The 17,589-nt window shown below is 25.0% G+C and overlaps 2 protein-coding genes across 2 annotated transcripts in view; one reads left to right on the top strand and one right to left on the bottom strand.

Moving 5' to 3' along the window:
* Positions 1-9,481: 9,481 nt before the first annotated feature.
* LOC129606599 (uncharacterized) overlaps positions 9,482-17,589 on the top strand; it is a 29,454-nt gene continuing 21,346 nt past the window's right edge. The window contains exons 1-7 of the mRNA XM_055516992.1: positions 9,482-9,719; positions 9,804-10,948; positions 11,057-11,081; positions 11,616-11,775; positions 16,547-16,713; positions 16,779-16,894; positions 17,161-17,535. Of these exons, the coding sequence (XP_055372967.1) occupies positions 9,569-9,719; positions 9,804-10,948; positions 11,057-11,081; positions 11,616-11,775; positions 16,547-16,713; positions 16,779-16,894; positions 17,161-17,535 (2,139 nt within the window). The 5' untranslated portion in view covers positions 9,482-9,568. The remainder of the gene's footprint in view (positions 9,720-9,803; positions 10,949-11,056; positions 11,082-11,615; positions 11,776-16,546; positions 16,714-16,778; positions 16,895-17,160; positions 17,536-17,589) is intronic.
* Positions 11,050-13,568, bottom strand: LOC129606571 (uncharacterized). The gene is made up of 2 exons (XM_055516948.1): positions 13,355-13,568; positions 11,050-12,197 (listed from the first exon to the last, which is right to left on the bottom strand). Exons 1-2 carry the CDS (start codon positions 13,509-13,511, stop codon positions 11,389-11,391), a joined length of 966 nt encoding a protein of 321 aa, XP_055372923.1. The 5' UTR covers positions 13,512-13,568; the 3' UTR covers positions 11,050-11,388.

The raw sequence follows: 17,589 nt of genomic DNA, 5'->3' as shown, positions 1-17,589 counted from the left end.
ATTTAAGATGCCGAAAAAATTTATTTTGATGGTTGAAGTTCCTTGCTCCTTCTATAATCCCTTCTTATTCTTTGTCTTACAAAATTTTATTGTTTCTGCAATCTTTGAAGAATTCAATAATTATCAAATTTCAAAAAAATCAAAAAATTGCTTGAAAATTTAAAATCACTTTAAGTAATCAAAACCCACTAATTTTAAATAAATATTTGAATAAATTTTTCATATAAATATAGACCATTAATTCTTAAAAAATTCTTTATATTCAAGATCAAATACAATTTCGAAATAACTACATAATTATGTTCAATATATTTTAAGAGAAAGAAATTCTATGAGAACAAAAAATAAATTTATTTGAATTGTCTGTCATAAACATCACGCATATCCCAATTGTTGAACAAACACTTGTTGAACTTATTCTATTGTTTTTTTAAATAATAACAAAAAATTTTTTTTTGAAAATTTTGCAACAATACTGACCGAAAACCCTGAGAATAAAATGTCAAGATCCAATACCTTTATGTTCATTAATCTAAATTATCATAGACAAGCATACCCGTACATACATATATATTTTGACTTTTATGATATTGAAACAAAAAGTGAATATTGTGAATAATATAGAAGAATTGAGAACAAAACAAAAACAAAAAAAAGCAAAATGGTATTTATGTCATTGCAAATCAGAAACAAGCAAAAAGTATCGAAATATTTCAAAATTTTAAGGACGAATTTGAAACTTTGAATAAATATCAAAAATTTGTCAAATATTAGTCATACGAAATTTATGATTGATAAATGGGAATTTTAATAAAAATATTTGTGTTCCATTTAACGTATTCAAACTACTCATGAGCTTGTATTTTCGATATATGATTCTTTTTCGATACATGAGTATTTCAAATATTATAATTAAATACCAAAATATCTCCGAAAACACACGAACACAATGTTGTAAAAACAAAAATACTATTTCCATCAACAGGCAAAATAACGTAACTGCACACAGATTATCTACACAATTTACTTGAGGTAGTTGTGCTCATTATTAACTATGGCTCATGAGTAATTTGAACGCGTAAATTGAACGCAAAATTATTAATACATAAAATATTGTAGTTATAAATACTTACCAATAATTGAAAAATTCACTTAAAGATGTCTCTGTTGCATCAATTAAAGCTGGATCAACTTTTAAATCAGATATATGACGCATTGAATTACGATTACTTTCTGTTTCAGATTCAGCAATTCCACTATCATTTTCTGTATCATAATCATCATTATCATTATTTATATCATTATTATCAGTGCTGTCATCTGTTTGATTATTATTAAAATCAAAATTATGATCTTCATTTGATCGTATACGATTAAATAAATAATCCATTTTTGGATAATGAGAAAATTTTTTTTCTGGTTTGTTTTGCTTTTGTTTTTGTTCTTTTGTAATAATGAGCACAGTTATAACTTTTGTAAAAAACTTTTGTTCTAAATAAAGAATAAAAAATGAATGCTATTTGCTTGCTCTTTTTTTTTGCTTTTGCTTTTTACAATTTAGAAAGAATTTTTAATTGCATAATTTTTGGCACTTTAATTGCACATAAATGTATTATGTATGTATACAATGTATGTGTTTATAATTATAAATGGAACATAAGAACCACTTTTTTAATAATTTAATTAATTATTATTATTAATTTTTATTATTAATTATTTTTTAATTATTATTAAGTTCATCACATAAATTAACATCATTTGAAGCACAAAATGTTCAAAATCTATTGAATTTACAATTTTTTTTTTGCGTTTAAATAAAAATAATTAATAAAAGGAAAATGACGGTTTCTCCCGTAAAACAAAGACCTTTTTCTTTCTCTGTTCTTTCTTTTCGACAGTGTGTTCAGGTGTTCTTTTTAAGTTTTTTTTTTTTTTTTTTTTTGAAAAATTTCAAACAATTTTCTTTTTTGCAATCTCTTGTTATTATTTTTTAATTTTCCTTTGTTAGAATTAAATTTTTAAATAAAATTCAAATTAATTATAATTATTTGGTTGCTTTATAATATTTACAATATATTTTATTAGAATATACATACAAATTTATTTTATAATATTCACTTACAATATTTTTCAAATTTTTAAAAATTTTATTTTGAAAATAAAATGTCAAAAAAAAAAACAAAATTTCTTACGCTCGACGGAATGCGGATTTTAATTATTGTCTTTTCGTTGAAATGAATTAAAATATATTTACATCAGGGGGGTTCGATACAAAAAAAAAATTGAGCAACAACAACGCGACAACTAACAATATATAAGCAACAAAAACCACTTTTTATAATTTTTTATTGTTTGTAATAAGAACGCGCAAACGAATTTTTTCTGCAATTACTAGCGAAGCGACAAAATTTAATAAAATAAATGCGATATTTTAAATTTATAAAACGTATTAAAAAATAAAGCAACCTTATTAATTTAATTTAAATTAGAATAGAAAAAAAAAAAAAACAAATTCAACAAAACCGGAGAAGAGACGAAAATTTTTGATAGCGCACATAAAACTTTTTTTAATTTTTTTTTTTTTTAATTTAATTTTCTAATCTAAAAATTTGCTTAATTATAAAATGAAAATTTTTAAAAGATTTTCGCAGGTGACAGAATTAGATATTTTTTTTTCTTTTGCCTTTTTTTATTTCACTCTCTCACATTTTCTTAATTTACAAATTTTATTTTAAGTAAAATGCAAAAAAAAAAACAAAAATCAAGTAATTTTTTTCTTATACCTACTTATATACCAAACACTCTACTTTACATTATGTATACATAAGTATGTACATATATGCGAAAGTAAATAAAAAAAAAATTAAATTTAAAATTAAAACTATAAAAACGCAATATAAACAAAATTAAGTAATTTCTAATTATGTAGGTACTTTGCATCTAAATTCAAAAAATATTAAAAAAATTTTTATTAAACAAAAAATTACCGAAATTTAGTGAGAAAACGCAAACACTTTTAATTTAAAAATCAATTAAAATTATTAATTTTTTTTTGTTTTAAATCAAACATAATTTTGCATTGACCGCTCTCATATAGAATTTGAGTATAAAGCGACGGACCACCGGACCAATGCAAAATGTTATGCGACCGGCGAAAAAAATTGTGACAATGGTGGTGATTTTTGTTTTGGTGTTTTGTGGTTTTTCTTTTTTTTTTTGTGTGTTTTCGCGCGTGATCTCATTAAATGAGAAGTGGTGCTAATTATTATTAAACGCATTTTTTGATTTTATTTATGTATGCATGTATGTTGTTTTACAATTTAATTTTTTTTTTCTCAAATCAGCCAAATTTGTGAAAATGCATGCGAAATTTCTTTTGGTTTCATGAATTTGCAGATTCTGTACGCAATCTTCTTGGTTCTCTTATGTTGCATTTTCTTGTTTTTGGGTTTTTGATTGAATTTATTTAATTTTTTTAGTAAAAAAATATCAAAAATTTTTTTGTTCAAAAATAAATTGATGCTGTAAGTTGTGAGGTTAAATGGATAGCCGGCCATTTGAATAATAATTTGAGACTCAAAGCAAATATTCTATCATTTCCAAAAGTAGTTACAAGAAACGGGACGATGCCTTCCATGAATGCCTAGAATTAAGCCACAATTCACGTCATGGGCAATTATCCGCAACATAATACATCACCTGCTACTATTTGAGTTCCTCACTATAGATATGTATCTGGAACATCTGTATAATGTATATCAGATTTTTTTCAAATTATAATATTTTTTAAACCCACTAACAAACTTTTCACGAAAATTGAATTCCAGAATGTGTATAAAATGTGATGCAAAAATTAAATTTTGCAGCAATGGCATATGGTTGGACACCATTTAAATACTTTACATAAATATGAACTGAAGTTCTTCCATAGTGACAAATTGTTATTTGTGAAGTTGGATATGTACCCAAAAATACTTGTATATATAGCTATGGGGAAATAATTTTCTTTCAGATTCAAAACTAATAAGTTTTTTCATTTTTTTCATACAAATTGCAAATATTAGTGCTGCATACTATATTTATTTCATTTGTATGTGTATAAAAGATAAGCAAAAGCCAAAAGCAAAACGCATATAGTGCATAAAATAAACGCACCATTAAATGTTGTACTTCCACTTTATATGTATGTGAAAAATAAGAAAGGCAAGTATTTTAGGCTTCCACATTTAAAATTTATTTTTTCCAAATATTCTCTACTATCGTTTATCACTCAAATATTTGAAAGTAAATTTAATCTTACACTCTTGTAGATTTCAGTTTTTCCCAGCGCAATAAATCGTCAACAGAAATTTATGAAATTTTCAACAACTTACCTCAACAATAAATCAATTCCATTCTGCCTCGAAATTCATTTTGTTACGCTGAAAATTGATTTGTTGATGTTATTACATGGAAAACTTCATTTATATTTCATAAATAATAGCGAGAATAAAATAATTGTGATAATTTCAGATAGACGAACGCCTAATTCGTTCAAACAAGTTATCAATTTTTAACTATTTTCAAAATTAGGCAAACATCAAAATTATAGCTTATGTTATGTAATGTCATGCATGACAATTATTTTACGCTCTCTTTTTTTTAGGTAGTTAATTTTTATAGCCATTATAATTTTAGTGTACATTCAATCAAGTGAATTTGCCAAATAAGCGGGTTTTTTTTATATTATAGCGAATTTTTTATAAAGTTGTTGAATAATTCGACAAAGATGTGTTGGACTTGAAACAGACATAAATGCAGAAAAAAAATCAAAAATTTTTTTCAAAATATGCAGAAGAGAAAGAGAGTTTCTTAATTTTATTGTTGTGTATTTGGTATAAAGTGTGGTTTTTTTAAATTATAATAGTGTTGTTAAATATTGGTAGCTTAAATTAAATAGCTTAACTAGAAAATAATTTGAACCGAAAAATTAATATTTATATCTGATACAGTTATCACTGTAGTATTTAAATCCGTTCATATTTTTAGCTGCTCATTTTCTTACATATGCAAGTGCGCGTGCCCTTATGTAAATGCAAATTGCTGCACAAATTCATGAAAACTCAACAATAATTGTAGTAAATGAATAAAAAAAATTCAACAATTGTAACATTTTCTACCTATTTCTTTTTTCTCTTTAGATATTTTTTTCTATTCTGAGAAAACCATTGGTATTATTAATTTGAATTTTCAATTATAATTTATTGTTGAAGAAGAGCTTCACTAACACTGATCTTACATTACTTAAATAAAATTAAAAAATTTGCCATAGATTGATAGCTTATACATACTTGGTATTAATTAATAAATATTGTTAATAAAGAAAATTTTATTCCTAAATTTTCGGTGGATTAGGACGAATTTCCATTTTGAAACCAAAAAAAAACTAAAATATTTTTCAATAATCCTAGGGTATCGTTGCAAAAGATTAGTTTTCTGTTTTTTATTTTAACTTATCTGACCATTCAGATAAAAGTTTATAAAAAAATTTCAGATATTTTAATTTTCCCCGAGTTTTTTTTTTTTATTTTTCTAATTATTTTCATTTTTATCACATTTAAATTTTAGTGTTTTTGCAGTTGTTCAAAATGATCAGAAAATTTTAAATTTAGTTTCTATAAATAACGCATCCATATAGTGTTAAAGGAAAATATGAAATAAGATTTAAAGAAGCAAAAATATACACAGCATTTAGGTATTTTGTGTCATAGTAAGAGAAAACATTGCCATAGACCGAAATTTAAGCATAAAATTTAAGAATTTCTTATATTTTATGAAAAATTAGAAGTTTCTGTTGTAATCTATTCGCCAATAATAAAAAGACTGAGTCTGAACAAACGTATACAAGCTGTAAGCTAGAGATATTACTAATAATATACGCTGGACACCGTTTAAAGATTGTAACAAACTGCACTGCTTTCGCCATGACAATGAATAAAAAGGATTTGGAGTCAAGAGTGGCAATAAACCTTGTTTAAGGCAATTCTTAATGAAACGAACTGCTTCAAATTACTTATTTAAACAAATTGGTTGAAATTTGAACTAATTATTAAAAGCAATTTGAATCAAAAATTTTAGCTGCGCTAGCGTAGCACAAATTGAGTTGCAAATATTTGCTTTTGTAAGTTATATAATCGCCAGCCTAAAATATAAACTATACCACGGTTCTTAATTAAGATTTTATGATTTTTGAAAATTTTATTAAATTTCATTTTGTTGGTTAAAACATTGCACATACATAAAATAAGTAAAAAACCCAAAATACATCCAACTTTGCGTGGTTTATAAAACAAAATTAGATTTTCTAAAATTTGGGACATGTGTACTTTTAGATTATTAAATTTTGTTTTTATGATTATTTAAATTTAATTATAAACAAATCATAATTTAACAAATTATTGGAAAGAAAAAAACTTAAGTGCTAGTACTATAAAAGCCTGAAGCAATTGAAATTTTTATTTAAATAGAAGGAATTAGGAAAATTTATTGTATACTTTAGACATTTTTATTATTCTATAAACTTGCCCAAAATCGTACTCAATGTGAATAAAATAATTAAAATAATTTTTGTTTTCTTTAATTAATCTTTAACAATTTAACAAATTTTATAGCTAATTTTTTTATAGTTGCTCTTTTGATTTCTTATGAATATTTTTAATCTAGTGGCGCATGTTTTAAGCCCTCTTGTATAGTAAATTTATTTTTATTATTCTCAGTTGGCAATAATTACAGTCAATGCCAGAATCTTATTTAAATCAAATGGGATGGAACTGGCATTCACTATTATTGACATATATCAATAGTATCAGAGGGTATCAAAGTTTATATCCAATTGATATTTCATACCCGCATTGGAATTGCTATTGTAATTACTTTCACAATATTTTAAAAAAAAATTTATCATATTATCCCCAAGACCATTTAACAAGAATAATCAAATGTAGCAAATCTTATTTACGTTATAGTAATGTGACCCTGGCAGATTTTAGACCAAATTTGTTTTGGTAGCTATCACGTAACTTCGACAATATTGTTAATAACATAATCAAATTTAATATAAACTGTTTTATAAATGACAAAGAAGGATGTCCAAGACTCAATGGAGTTCCCGAAGCAGGGTACTGTTAGATGCAAAGTTATCAATAAAAATGTAAAAATTAGACAGTGTTCAGATATTCCAACTTTGGGGCCTTGTAAATCGAGAGCCTGGTCCAAAAAATAAAATGTCACTAAGTGTTTGTCTGAAGTTATTCTATCACCCTGCTTCAGGAGCTCCATTTAGTCCGAGACACCTTGTATGAGTAGATAAATTCGAATGGCAGCTCTTATGCAGCACATGAAGTTGACAATTTTTAATAGTGTCACAAATGTTTGCCCAATATGATGTATTACTATAAGTACGTTCATTGGATGGAATCAGAATAGATAAATTTAATTAAAATGTTAATGGTGTTCCGCAAAATTTGTTACAAAAGACATAAGTGAGTTTGGACGTATAACTGATAAACTTATTCTAATAATGAGGTTATCAAAAAACGATTTTGTGCGTTCTAATCGATTTTCCTTAAATTTATTTTTGGTTTATGATGAACTCTAGCGATTTTCCAAAGAAAAACTATTGTTATTGCTAATATCTTTGAAATATTAAGTTGAAATCAATTAACAAACTATATATGAAAGTTAAACTCTAAAATTAGACTAGAATTCCTGCCCCCCAGTTGTATTTTTAACTTGCAATTCTAAAAATTAAACAAAAGATTATCTTTGATATCTAGCTACTCATTTTTTAAGTGTAATTGAAGGTACAACGTGCTTATACTTACTATTACTACGTTTCGTTTTTATGAAATTTTGCAAAATAAAATTCCCACTTAAATTTAAAAATAAAATGTTGTAAATCTATTTTAATACTCTTATACATATTATTTTTGAAATCATAAAGAAATTCAATTGAGCTCAAGTGGTTTTTTGCAAATAAAATAATTAAAAAAAAAATCTCTTTTTGACTTGAAAAATCCAGGAAATTTTATATGATTTTTTTCTTTTAATCGCAATCAATCAATAATAATTGAAAGATAAAAATCTTTTATAACTTTGTATAACATTTTAATATTATAAAATTACTAATAACAATGGCAATAATAAATCTTACTGATAAAGCCATCGAAACCAAATAAATCAGTTAAGTTTAATAGGTTTTCCACCGCTTAAAAAACTAAACAAAAACAACAACAGTAAAAAATGGTAAAATGTTTTACATATTAACTGTTATTTTTGCTTTAAAACTCACGTGCTGACCTTATCGCAAATATTTATGTATAATACATTAGGGTGGGATGCTAAAAAATGCGGAAAACTCTCTTTTTACAACTACGGAATCTAAAATAGTTTATTTTTTTTCGATATAAGAAATTGCAAACAAGTTACACTGGAAACAACTTGAAGTTTAGCTTAGTGTTAAGGTATACACAAATATTTAATTCTAAAAAAAATATGTTTCTTACCAAGATTGATCTGTGTATAAAGTTTGTGTGTCTATACGACAGATGAACAGAAATAACGAAACTAATGCGAAAGTTTTTATTCAAAATTTTTCGGAAGCGTACTCCCGTACGTAACTCCTGTAATTATAACCGAATATGAGTATTTAACTTCCGCCTAAAAGTCATACAGAAGCAAACCTCTGCTTTAATTAATTACAGATTATACAGAGTAAGACACTTTTAATTTAGGAACATTAGTAATAATTTAGAAACATAATATTTTAATGATTGTAGACCCGTACTTAACTGTTATGCCTTGAACATTCGTCAGTATACAAAGTTTCGACGATTATGTGAGAACTCACTGCAAATCAATGAAGAACATTTTACGGAACAATTTGACTGTATCATTACAAATTGGTCTGACAAAAAAGTATTACTGCTAACCCACCCTAAAGTACATACTTGTATTTTGCAATTATTTTTAGCTTAATTTCGGTAGTACGAAATAACATACTACACGTACAATACGCGAGTATATAGAACTGGAAAATAGTATCCGTAATTAAAAATAAAAATTTAATTCTCTATGAAAAGTAAGTACCGAAAATTTTTGCGATTATTACAAAAAAAGCATAATAAGAGTTCAAATTAGCTGTTAATCCAAAGTTTAACTCCCTTCATATAACGGTTAGAGAGAATAGGGTTTACAACAACAACTAACAAACAAAATGTTGAAATAACTTGGAAAAATACGACCAACTTTCTCGTTTCGTTATTTATTCGGAGAATTAACGTTAATTCAACGAAATTTTTGTTATCTTCTTCTTCATTGCGTTCAAACAAAAAAGAAATGATAAAAAATATTTATAAATTATTTTATTTTTATTTTTTTATTTTCCACATTTTTCGTGTATTTAAAGCTCGTTTAAAATTAAAGAGAGTGAGTTGAAATTAACAGGTGTATTGAACAGGTGTTACTGTTGAATTGTTATTTTATTCTTTCTTTCTCACAACATTTTATTTTTTTTTTTGATTTATATGAGATGAGATCTTTTAGAAAGTTTTTTTATTTTTTTATCATAAATTCTTTATGGTATAGTCATGGTGAAACATTTGAAGCACGCTCACCACAATTTAATTTAAATCGTATTCTTGAAGAATTATTAAATTTTTCATTTGGACCATTCAAAATTGGTGAGTATTTTTCACAGTTCACAATATTAATAATTTGGTAGAAAAAATAAATTTTTTAATTTAACTAATTGTTATTTTCAACAGGGTCATATGCATCAGATTGTAGAATTGATATTCAAAATCATTTATTAGAGCCACCACCATTATTACTATATCCGGGAACTACAAAAATTTATAATCCACAACCGAATGGTGAACTTGTTATACCATACAATGGTAAAATAGAATTTAATTGTCAACAAAATTTACTAGAACCATTTCATGATAAAAATAAAGTTGTTGCACAATGTATTGGCTTGAATCGTTTAAAAGTTGATGGTAAAATATATGATATAACAGATTTTGTTTGTAATTCATGGTTTCCATCAGTTGCACAAAGAACACATAAAACTTGCCATTATGGTAATGCAACAGAAATAGAAGTTGGTTTTCAATTAAAATCAGATAAAAGATTTATTCGTATTTTTGATTTATGTCATGATGAAGAAATCGGTTCAACTTTATATGTTCATCATTATTTGACACCCGGAAGTAATTCATTTCAAAGTGGTGTTAAAAGAGTTTCATTTAGAAAAGGAAATTTTTATGGAAAATTAAATGTTGATGGTCATTATAAACAAGTGAAACAAAAAGATACTATTGGACGAATACTTGGTGGTAATCATGAAAAATATTTTGATGAAAAATCTTCATTATTTTTAGCTAGAGGTCATTTATCAGCAAAAGCTGATCATGTTTATGCAAATGAACAGAGAGGAACATTTTATTATGTTAATGCTGCACCACAATGGCAATCATTTAATGCTGGTAATTGGCAAACAATTGAAGATGATATTCGTAGATATGCTCAAAAGAAACGATTATATTTGGAATGTTTTACTGGTACATGGGGTATTGGAACATTAGCTGATGGTAATGGTGATCACAGAGAATTATATTTATATTTTGATGAAAATGAAAATGGTGGTTTAATACCAGTACCAAAAATTTATTATAGAGTAGTAATTGATATTAGATCTAGAAAAGGAATTGTACTTATTGGTGTTAATAATCCCCATTTAACAATGGAAGAAATTCAACGAGATTATATTATTTGTAATGATATTAGTGATAAAATTAATTATATTGATTGGAAAAGAGATAATATAAGATTAGGTTATTCGTATGCATGTGAAGTTAAAGAATTTATGAAAGTTGTTGGACATTTAGAAAATTTAAATGTAAAAGGATTACTTTTATAAAAAAAAATTTAGATCAAATTTAATTAGACTATTTGTTGTTCGACTAGTTTTTAATTTAGAACTTATTATTTCAAATTTATAATTTATTTTTATAAGCCGATAAAATTTTTATATCAACTATGTTGACCTAATTGTTAAGAATTTTAAATATAAATTTTTTTATTTTATAAATTTTTTAAACGGAGAGTTTTTGTTAAAATTAATTAAAGAATATTTTAATACAGGTCGAGAAATCTATCTAAATCCCCGATGTCAATCTTCAATATCTCGTCCAGCCAAATCAATTTTAAGTAATCTTAATTTATAATTATTTCAAATGACATAAACTGAAATTTAATTTAATATTTTAATCCCTAAATTTATTTTCTCTTTCCATAAAACCATTTAAACTTAATTATTTTTACTTTAACTATACAATCAATAGATTTCTATAATACCTTAAATATAATTAAATTAATTAGAACAATTAAAATATTCAATATACTAATACTAATTGTATTAGATGAATTACAATTAAGATCCATTAATCTATATGATTCATATAATGAACTTTTCGATTTATTATAATTACATAAATTTCTGACAAAATTCGCTACATATTCATTAACATTAACTCTTTCATCATCCATTTTATTCATATTTTTAATATTTTCAGTTACAACTTCTGTTTTATCATATGATACAAAATCATCATCAGAATCAAAATCATCACCACCTATAACTGGTTGCCGACAAACTGGTAAACATTTTCTAGTACATTTTTTTTCTTCTGGACCTTCGAAAAATACTTTTTTCGAATATTCACCAATATATTCGTATTCAAATTTTCTTAATATATCCAAATTTATAACTTTTTCATCTTTTGATCTTTTTAAATCTTCAATATTGCCTAGACGATGACATGCTTCAGATATTTCTAAATGTCTATGTCCAAATGGTATTAAAACTCTATAATTTCTTCTATTATTTTTACATTTACCATTAATCTCTTGGGCAACAAATATACATAAATTACGGCATTCGAAATTTGTTGTTTTATAGGCGATTCCATCAAAAAAGAATTCATTTGCTTTACAATCTTCACATGAAGTATTAAAATTAATTTGATAACCACTTGCAATATGTGTAAATTGCATTGGTATTGGATTACTTAAACCAAAATTTTGTGTAAATGTTATGGCAAAAAAATGTTCTGGTTGTGTACCCGGTTTCAATTTATTATCTTTATTTGGACATCCTTAAAAGAAAATTAAGAAAAATTTAATTAATAATTTGCATTTTTAAAATTGAAAATTTTTGTGCTTTAGATTTTTAAAACTATTCTACCTTCAAATGAATTTTGAAATTTTCACTTGATTTTTGATTTATAAATTTTTAATGAAAATATTTTATAATTACTTTAAAAAAAATTTAACCATGTATAAATTGCAATAGACATTTTAAATTTTCTATAAAGCTTTCAATAATAAATGCATAGTTTAAAGTTCATGTAAAATAATTTGATTCCTTATTTCAGTAGAGACTTGAGAACAAACAAAGGTTATTTTCCTATAAATTCAAAGCTTGTTTTAATTAAAATTTAATTATTTATTGTCAAGGTATAGAAAAATGCGAATTAAGTTTTAAAGTTAAAAATAGTGACTGATTTTCATAATCTAGTAGAATTTGCAGTAGAATGAATAAGCATTAACTTTTTAACACAAATTGCAGTTTAGCTAAAGCTGGAAATTCATTTATTTTTTGAATTGGTTTTTTTTAATTTCTCGCTCTTTCTATTAAATATTAAATTGTTACAATATGTTACTTTATTTTAAATAAGTTAAATTCGAATTATTTTTTATTTTAAAACCGGAAATTCCTTAAAAGACTCAATTACATTTCGAAATTTTAATTGTTAAATTACATAAATATTTTTTAGTAAAAGTAACTTATATACATGGTTACACGTGCACCAGTTTAAATTTCTGATAAGATTTTAACACTCTGTATAACACTCTTCATTTTCTTTTTCACTTCTAAGTGATTAACAATTAGAAACACAAAATGGCGTCTTAAATCGCAAAAATTCATATATAAGTATATAAAATTCCAGAAATTAAACATAAATAAAAATTTATTAAATTTAATTTAAGAATTTAATTAGATTAATATTATTAAATGAGTATAAAAATTTTTTATACTAATAAATTAAAACTATAGAACGCAATAGAATGGTTATCAAAGCACGCCAATAAATTATACCAAAAAATATTTTACACTTTAAACAATAATCACACTTCTGGAATTTTGTTAATATTTTAATTGTAAATTGAATCAAAATCTGTTATACATACATCTGTTATATGGACTATTAAATTCATTATATAACTGTAACAATTATGTATACAAGCTAACCTTTCTCTAAATTCTCCTTTAATGCGATTTCCAAAGGATTTGTATGTTCTGAACTTGTTATTGGTGGCCAAAAAATTCTTTTACTTTCAATCATTTGAATTAAATTAATTGCCAATAATACTGTTATACTTAATACAAATTTATTTAATTTAATCATTTTATTTATTTATTTATTTATTTTTTTTAAATATTTTTGATCTAATCTTACTGAGCATCTGGATATTACTAATGATGTTAAGAGATCTTAATTCAATCAAGCGTGGAAAAAAAATCTTAATAAAAAAAAAATTAAATAAAAAAGCATAAAACCGCAAATCTTATTGCAATTTTCAATTACACAATTAAAAATTAATAAATAATTATTATAATAAATACTACCAATATTATTATTCATAATGACAATAACAAAAATATTAGAACAAAAAAATTATTAAACAACTTTTCTATTATAAGCTTTATTAGAATGTTATAAAAGCAGAGCTTTGCAACATTTATAATATGATATAACACCTAAAATCTGTGAGAGACGTCATACATTATTTTTTATATTTAAATGTAGTTCTATTTATTTGATAACGCCCGGTTTCCATAAACATATGTAACAGAATACACTGGGGACTGCAGCACCACAATTAAATAATATAACAAAATTCACAACCGCTTTATAGAAAACGCTGATTTATGATGTAAATATGTTCGACACACAAAGCTTTTTCAGCTATTCAATTTCAATTTTTCCCTGTCTTCCCCGTGATAAAAATAGACATGAGTACAGAAAGTGAACCACTGTTTCCTTTTCCCCCTTTTTACAGTAGGTACTGCAGATATGGTATGCAGGGTATCCCACCTTCTTGTCACCCGCCAATCAGACAATGCACAATTATAACTCCCATCACGGCATGCGACATTTTCTTGGATTTTGGTACGACCCGGAACCCAAATCAAGTCAATTTCAAACGATCGCGCCATCACATTGAAAAATTATCTGAAATCCCGGACCGTTCTAGAAGTAGTACAATTAACATTTCTTATTTGCATTTATATCGAACATCATTAAGTAAATCTAAATACGTGACTTAAGCGTAACATGCCACTTTACTCAAAATTGAGAGGTGTCAAAGGCCTGTTACAGACGAAAGAAGGGAAATAAATAAAAAATATTTTCCTTTGTTACTCTTGAACTTCGAAAACTTTTAACTATTATAATAATGTATAAGTATGTGTATGTGTAAAATATTCCTTTTAAAAAATGCTGTTATAATTGTGACGTATAAAATTGCAAGTTTTCCCGGATTCAAATCAAATATCAAATCAAATAGAAAAGTTGTGCATGTTACAAGTTCATAAATGCCACATGGTTAAAAAACCGGTTTTTATTCATGTAAAAGCTAATACAATTATTTTGAATTTAAAATACTTATAATATAAATCAATGTTACTTCAAAATTTTTAAAATAAAACTTAAATTTTTAATAGATTTAAATTAACAATGATAGACACTGCATTGACAACGAAAAAAAATTCAAGAATAAAATATTATAGAAGCTAGTTTTACTTGAATGAGAAAATTATATAAGATTTTGAGTTAAAATAAAAACAATTATTAAAAAATGTATTGAGAGACTGTTGAGAGAAAAAATTTGAAGAGAAAAATTTAAAAAATGAGATTATTAAAATGAAATAATAATAACAAAAAAGAAATTTATGACTCAAATTGATTGCTAGTATTTTGGTTAACAGCACTAAAGCTGTCACGTAACTGCGTATATAGTTTAAGTTTTGAATTTTCACAAATATTTTATATTTTCGTTTCAGTCAAGTTGAATGAATTTTTTTTTTTTTGAGAAGACTGAAAATATTTACAAATAAAAGTTTTTTTTTGTATTGAATGAGTCATCTTAAATAAATAATGTTGATGTTTTTTGACTGCTATAGGTTTTTTTTTTGTGATATTTTGTGGGTATGTAAATACAATAATAATTTATGAGTTCATGTTAACGTTTAAATTTGAAAATATGGTTTACATAAATGTAGCTGACAAGAAGATCACAGATATATTAATTGTACAACAGTGACGTATATCTGCTGGTCTACTATGTAGAAATGCGAAAGCGCTTTATTTCAAATTTGCATTGGTTGATTTTCGCAAGTTGTTTCGTACTATGTAACGAAATCGCAATCCAAAGAAATTAAGCTGGCAACGTTTTCTAAAGTTCTTTGTTTTGACCTTTGAATGACTTAGAACTAGATCGATTGATCGATACCAGCATGACGTAGTTTAAGATTTATTGCTCTTTTTCAGCAAATCATTTCGCTTGTTATAACTGGAGTTTGTAAGGCTATAAAAAAAAATTATGTCCAATCAAAATAAAATTGGAAAGTAGCAATGCCGAAACAAATTTTGAATAATGCTTCCACGAATAAGTTTTTGCTTTTTTTATAGAACTAGATCAAATTGTCAATTCAATTAATTATGTATAATCGATTTAAAATATGTACAAATATACATATGTATATAATTTCAGCATCACTTATACAACTACAAAAACATGTGTAATACAAAATAGAATCATGTATTTTCTAAATGAACACATGTAGTTAAAAACCATTTTAGAATTAAATGTAAATTTAAAAACATGTTAGAAAATTATCGGATTTAGCTTATATGTATAAAGTTATAAACATTCTGTGGTAATTAGGCAATATTGCCTATGTTAGAATTACTAGATTCAAATTCAAATAAAACCAGATTCAGATTCAAATAAAACCAAGCTCGCTCAATTTACATTTTATAATTAACCAATAAATTTCTCGGCTTATGAAGTTTTGTCAGACATTTAAAATTGTTGTATTTTTTCCCAAAAAATTGTTTGTGATATCTATATTCAGCTGCGCGTTATTGCCACAGAATATTTTATATGTGATTATTATTCTGAAAATATTTAATAACTAATTTGCGGAATATAATTGTAATAAATTTCAAAACATTAAATTTTTCACTATGAACACATGTAAATAAACTTGTACACTTTGCTAATAATATAGCCTTTATTATACAAATATATTGTATTAAGAGATAAGATACAAGAGGATAAAATTTAATGATTAAATTTTTTGATTTAGTCAATAGCCTGCGCGCGAGTCTATTATGACTAAAATCTTAATGTTTTTGCTTATATCGCTTTTTTTCAGCATCAAAATATTAGAAAGTATTCCTGTACCTGAATACGCGGGATTTGAATGTAATACGCAAGATGTTAAAATTTTTAAAAATTTGGAGAAACGTGCAGCTTTATCATCAAAATTTCCAAAATGGCCAAATGCTATTGTACCGTATTTAATACAGTGTACAGATTTTAGTAAGTTTTATCAAATTTATAATTGTTTTAATATTTATTAAATTTCCTTACAAAATAAATTTCAGAAAATAAAGATCTTGATTTAATAAAGGAAGCTTTAAATGAGATACAAAATAAAACTTGTCTAAAGTTTGTTCAAATATTTGACAGAACTCAGTTCAATGGCTTTATTATTGTCGATGTAAGTCGCATAAAATTTATGTCAAAATCATGTCATAATGAAGAAATGACTGTATCTAGTAAAATTAGATGAAATTTCAATTTAAAAACATTTAGTTATGAAGAATTATAATTAGCTTGAAATGAGTAAAGAGCATTAATCAACTTTCAAATGTAGACTAAAGTAATATTTTTCTTTCGAAATGAACAAATCAAACAAAGATCAATTTTCTTATGCCGTCATCAACATTTTCATTTTATTATTTCGATTGTCTTTTTTCTTTTTAGTGTAAATACGGTGGAGGTTGTAATGCTAAACAGGGTTACAAGGGAGTACCACAAATTTTAAATTTAGAAAAACAAAGTAGTAATCAAACTACTAGAGGAGGCTGTATGAAATTTCATATAATTCAACATGAATTTATGCATGCTCTTGGTTTTGCACATGAACACAATTCACCAATACGTAATCAATTTGTTAAGATTCTGTCACAAAATATTGCACCAGGACGAGAATATTATTTTAAAGTTAATAATGCTGTTAATTACGAAAATTATGGTTGCCTTTATGATTATCAAAGCATTATGCAAGTTGACGAATATCGGCATTCTCGTAATAATAAACCAACAATTGTATCTCGAAACGATAGTTTTCCAACTCTTGTAACTGCTAATCATATATCAGATTGCGATATTTTAAGAATTAACAATATGTAT

The sequence above is a fragment of the Condylostylus longicornis genome, unplaced genomic scaffold (assembly GCF_029603195.1).
Source record: "Condylostylus longicornis isolate FDR11 unplaced genomic scaffold, ASM2960319v2 ptg000019l, whole genome shotgun sequence".
NCBI lineage: Eukaryota > Metazoa > Arthropoda > Insecta > Diptera > Dolichopodidae > Condylostylus > Condylostylus longicornis.
The sequence above is the reverse complement of the archived record's forward strand: the minus strand, read 5'-3'. Positions and strand labels throughout refer to the sequence as shown.